The following is a 5,323-nucleotide window of genomic DNA, read 5'->3' as shown; positions in this document are numbered from 1 at the left end:
CACCACCAAAATCAATTGTTCAAAGGTTGAAATTTAATGTGGAAAAACTCCAAACCAAAAAAAAAGTAACAAAAGTTCGAAAATTTTGAGTTTCTTTCACCGTGATTTTCTCAGCAAAAAAAAAAACAAAAACAGAGTTGTTAGGCATCAAGTCAACAACTCGCCGAACCTAACATTAACCCAAAGCAACCCACTCTCGTCATATAATACTACACGGATTAAATAAAAATTACACCTATTGTTTATATCTTATTACACATCAAAAGTCAATAATTGTAAACTTATTATATAACTCTCTTCCTTCATCTTCATCCATTATTATAAGGTTGTGTCACTTTACCCTTGAACCAGTTCTTTTTGTTCTCCACCCAAAGAAAACAAACACTGAATATGAAGAACCAAGTTGTACTCAAATGGGTTTTAATACTCATCGGAGTAATCTTCAACTGCATAGAGGCAGAGACGATAAAAGAAGATAAACACGCTCTTCTACAGTTTGTGAACTACGTCAATCACTCTCATTCACTCAACTGGTCACCAAAACTCTCTATATGTACCGAATGGGCCGGTGTTACCTGCAGCTCCGATCGTTCCAGTGTCGTTGCACTTCATTTAGCAGCCACGGGTCTACGAGGGAATATCGAGTTAAGCACCATAGCCAGGTTAACCAATCTTCGGTTTCTTATTCTCAGTTCTAACAACATCTCTGGACCTTTTCCTCCAAGTTTACAAGCTTTGAAGAACTTGACCGAGCTTAAACTCGACTTCAACGAGTTTTCTGGTCCTTTGCCAGTAGGTTTCTCTTCTTGGGAGCATCTACAAGTTCTTGATCTCTCTAATAATCGGTTTGATGGTAGTATTCCCTCTTCGATTGAGAAGCTAACTCGATTACACTCTCTGAATCTTGCGAAGAACAAGTTTTCAGGTGAGGTTCCTAATCTCCATATTCCGGGTCTGAAGCTGCTCGAATTAGCTCACAACAATCTGACAGGAACCATACCTGAGTCATTGCAGAGATTTCCACTCTCAGCATTTGTCGGAAACAAAGTTTCCTCCAGAAATCTGGCGCCTGTTCATTCATCATTAAGGAAACACACGAAACATCACAACCATGCAGTTCTTGGCATAACATTAAGCGCATGCTTTGCGATACTAGCTCTACTTGCTATCTTATTGGTAATCATCCATAACAGAGAAGAGCAAAGAAGATCTACAAAAGAAAAACCTAGCAAGAGGAGGAAGGATTCAGATCCAAACGTGGGTGAAGGAGATAATAAGATTGTGTTTTTCGAAGGGAAGAATCTTGTCTTTGACTTAGAAGACTTGTTGAGAGCTTCTGCAGAAGTTTTAGGGAAGGGTCCATTCGGGACAACCTACAAGGTTGATCTTGAAGACTCAGCGACCATTATTGTGAAAAGGATCAAGGAAGTGAGTGTGCCTCAGCGGGAATTCGAGCAGCAAATTGAAAACATTGGCAACATCAAGCATGAGAATGTTGCCACTTTAAGAGGATATTTCTACTCTAAGGATGAGAAGCTTGTGGTTTATGATTACTACGAACATGGAAGTCTTTCCACATTACTACACGGTACGTTGATATTGTCACTATTTGAATTTACTAATGCATAGCTGGCTAAGTTAGTGTACTGTATGAGTATCCCTTAGCATATATATCTTACAAAACTAAGTTAGTCTATGTGTGCATCGATATGTGTTTTCACTATTCAGGTCAGAGAGGTCTTAGGGAACGGAAACCTCTAGAATGGGAAACTAGACTGAATATGGTGTATGGCACAGCAAGAGGAGTAGCTCATATCCACTCACAAAGCGGAGGCAAACTAGTCCACGGGAACATAAAATCCTCAAACATTTTCCTCAACGCAAAAGGATATGGCTGTATCTCTGGAGCAGGAATGGCCACACTGATGCATTCGCTACCCCGGCATACAGTTGGCTATCGTGCACCAGAGATAACGGACACAAGAAAGGGGACCCAACCGTCGGATGTGTATAGTTTCGGGATTTTGATATTCGAGGTACTAACAGGAAAATCAGAAGTAGCAAACCTGGTGAGGTGGGTGAACTCCGTGGTTAGAGAAGAATGGACCGGAGAGGTGTTTGATGAGGAGCTACTGAGGTGTACCCAAGTAGAGGAAGAGATGGTGGAGATGCTGCAGGTTGGTATGGTTTGCACAGCGAGATTACCAGAAAAGAGACCAAATATGATTGAGGTAGTGAGAATGGTGGAAGAAATAAGACCAGAAAAACTAGCCAGCGGATACAGATCAGAGGTTTCCACAGGCGCAACAACAACTCCAATTGGAAGTCTATCAGGATCGCCGTATATACTGTGAGAAAGACTATTCATCTTTCCTTTTATGTATTTGTTCAGAAAAGGATTTCATTTTTTCAGTTCAGTCAATGAAAAAAGGCATAAAGCTACCTAGCTTAACAAAAAAAAAAAAAAAGTTAGTGAATGATGTATATATTGATCAGTCGCTCTCAAAAAAGAACCAGAAAAGGAACTTAATTCACACATGAATTTAAATAAAAAACTTCTTCATATAAAAAAAGTACATAGTTCTTTCTAGTGAAGAACAAAAAACAAGACGAAACAAAATATAATAAACAACACATACCGCCCCTGATTTCAGCTTTTAGTAGCCAACAGAAAAGAATCCATTCACATTCGAAAGTCGAAACAGGTCTTACTAATGGTCCCTCCCAAGTTTATGAAAAACAGCGAGGAAAGTTGAGAGATATAGTCACTTCCACAAAAATTTGGTCTTGATACCCCCTGAAAAGGAGTAGTAGTGCTTGATGAGCACTAACTTAGATGGATTCAAAAACAAAATTTTCAGATATTAGTCATTCAAACCTTCAGATTCCTCAAAAGAAACTTCCTTTACTAATGAGGCAGAAGCATTGTACTCAAATCTGGAATGAACAAAAGAGGAAACTATTATCAGCATAAGACACAAACTACACATAAAATCAAGGCCTGANTATGTATTTGTTCAGAAAAGGATTTCATTTTTTCAGTTCAGTCAATGAAAAAAGGCATAAAGCTACCTAGCTTAACAAAAAAAAAAAAAAAGTTAGTGAATGATGTATATATTGATCAGTCGCTCTCAAAAAAGAACCAGAAAAGGAACTTAATTCACACATGAATTTAAATAAAAAACTTCTTCATATAAAAAAAGTACATAGTTCTTTCTAGTGAAGAACAAAAAACAAGACGAAACAAAATATAATAAACAACACATACCGCCCCTGATTTCAGCTTTTAGTAGCCAACAGAAAAGAATCCATTCACATTCGAAAGTCGAAACAGGTCTTACTAATGGTCCCTCCCAAGTTTATGAAAAACAGCGAGGAAAGTTGAGAGATATAGTCACTTCCACAAAAATTTGGTCTTGATACCCCCTGAAAAGGAGTAGTAGTGCTTGATGAGCACTAACTTAGATGGATTCAAAAACAAAATTTTCAGATATTAGTCATTCAAACCTTCAGATTCCTCAAAAGAAACTTCCTTTACTAATGAGGCAGAAGCATTGTACTCAAATCTGGAATGAACAAAAGAGGAAACTATTATCAGCATAAGACACAAACTACACATAAAATCAAGGCCTGAGTTTTACTATAAGAGAGATATACAACATGTTTCTACGGACTAGTATTGTTATATCCATTTTAAAAAGTTTATATCAAAACTAGAATCTGTCATCTAACAATATTTAAAATTACCCTTGGCTAACCTGTTCATAGTTTTCAGCTCTAACTAGAGGTATTAGTTGTAATCATGTATAATTTGAAGTACTAATTTCAGTACTTATCCCCTAAGAGTGTTCAATCTTTATTTTGTTCCATAAAAGTGGATCTTCTGGTAGCCAAGTCACATAAGAAACAAAGCTGTTTCCAATTTATCAGGAAATGAGATGAATATAAACAAAAGACTTATGTGCATTCTAAGAAGAGACAAATAAAAACAGGCTAAAATATTCATATGAAGAACAGAGGGACAACAACAAAAATGGGATCCAGTTACCTGTTAGAAAGAAGCACTTCAAGTTCATAGTCAGATGCACTTTTAGTCACATCTACCATAACCTGAACAAGTTCAGTCTTTCGAGTGCTGGCCATAAAAAGATCATATTCCGTGGGGATAATGATAGCAAAGAAGTTATCGCTCAATTTGCTCAAACACATCTTCTCTACTGCAGCCAGGGCTATTCTTCTGGTCATAGCTTCAGTCTCGGGATCAATTAGATAGATAGCAAAGTCAGTGAGGATAAAAATACGCCTCTTCATCTTCCCCGAGCCAGTGAACTTCAAAACTTTATCAGCAAATAGAATCGACGTATCACCTATAACAAATCATAAATCACCTTCTCAACACACAAAATTCACAAACCACATTTGCAACTTCAAGGTGAAAGCCAACCACTAGCAATCCAAACAACAATCACATAATAATCACAATACAATCGACTAGATCCGATTACAGGAGATAAGTACCAAGCTAGTACGCATTTCAAAATTTTCACCAGCTGAATTGATCAAAATCAAATCGAAAAGGCAAACCTTGTTTCTCCAGAATACGCATCAATCCAGGACGCGTAGAGACGTGGAGATAATCACCACGGTGCTCTCTAAAGCGAGACGCTTTCCTCCTTACTTTACCACCAGCGAAAGGCGTCTGATCTCCTCCTTCTACATCACCCGCACCATGATCTTCATCTCCGCCATCAAAATCAGGCGGCGGAGATTCGTCGCCATCGTACTTCGGCCGTCTTTGTACCTTAGACCGGTCCATCCCTCACTCACGGCGAAGATGACTCAGAACCGAAATCGGAATCGGTTCACTTCAGATTCTTCCTTGGAGAAATCTCCAAAGTGTGAGAGAGAGAGAGAGAGAGAGAGAGATAGACAACGTGTCTTCAAACGATTCGTTTAAATCAAAATATAAGATCTCAACCGTTAGATTATCTGACTTTTACCGCAACGACGCGTTTCGGTGCCACTTTGATTTCAAAATTTAAAGATAAGATCTCAGCCGTTAGATTTTTTGAACCCCACTTGATTTGTTTTGTCTTTGAATTTAAACACAAGATCTCAGCCGTTTAATATGACTTTATTTCAAACGACGGCGTTTCGCATGCCACTTGATGTTACAAATTTTTTATAAGAAAGGGCCGCGTCGTTTTAAAGCTGAGTCCCCAACTAGTCAAAAAGAAAGTATATATCGTGGACGTGAGCACAGAGAATAATAATTCTCTTCCTCCTCTAGCGTCCATCACCATCTCTTTTTTTTTTTTTTTTT

At 38.2% G+C, this 5,323-nt stretch overlaps 2 protein-coding genes and 1 long non-coding RNA gene across 3 annotated transcripts; 1 reads left to right on the top strand and 2 right to left on the bottom strand.

Moving 5' to 3' along the window:
• Positions 106–2,426, top strand: LOC104761345 (probable inactive receptor kinase At5g53320). The gene is made up of 2 exons (XM_010484420.2): positions 106–1,588; positions 1,729–2,426. Exons 1-2 carry the CDS (start codon positions 391–393, stop codon positions 2,352–2,354), a joined length of 1,824 nt encoding a protein of 607 aa, XP_010482722.1. The 5' UTR covers positions 106–390; the 3' UTR covers positions 2,355–2,426.
• Positions 2,511–2,985, bottom strand: LOC104761344. The gene is made up of 2 exons (XR_763144.2): positions 2,879–2,985; positions 2,511–2,797 (listed from the first exon to the last, which is right to left on the bottom strand). It is a non-coding gene; the product is annotated as an uncharacterized LOC104761344 (long non-coding RNA).
• LOC104761343 (myosin IB heavy chain) lies at positions 3,140–4,926 on the bottom strand. The gene is made up of 4 exons (XM_010484418.2): positions 4,585–4,926; positions 4,049–4,367; positions 3,508–3,566; positions 3,140–3,426 (listed from the first exon to the last, which is right to left on the bottom strand). The coding sequence occupies exons 1-4, from the start codon at positions 4,814–4,816 to the stop codon at positions 3,395–3,397; spliced, it is 642 nt and encodes a 213-aa protein (XP_010482720.1). The 5' UTR covers positions 4,817–4,926; the 3' UTR covers positions 3,140–3,394.

Source organism: Camelina sativa, chromosome 18 (genome assembly GCF_000633955.1).
Source record: "Camelina sativa cultivar DH55 chromosome 18, Cs, whole genome shotgun sequence".
In the NCBI taxonomy this organism is placed as follows: Eukaryota; Viridiplantae; Streptophyta; class Magnoliopsida; order Brassicales; family Brassicaceae; genus Camelina; species Camelina sativa.
The sequence above is the reverse complement of the archived record's forward strand: the minus strand, read 5'-3'. Positions and strand labels throughout refer to the sequence as shown.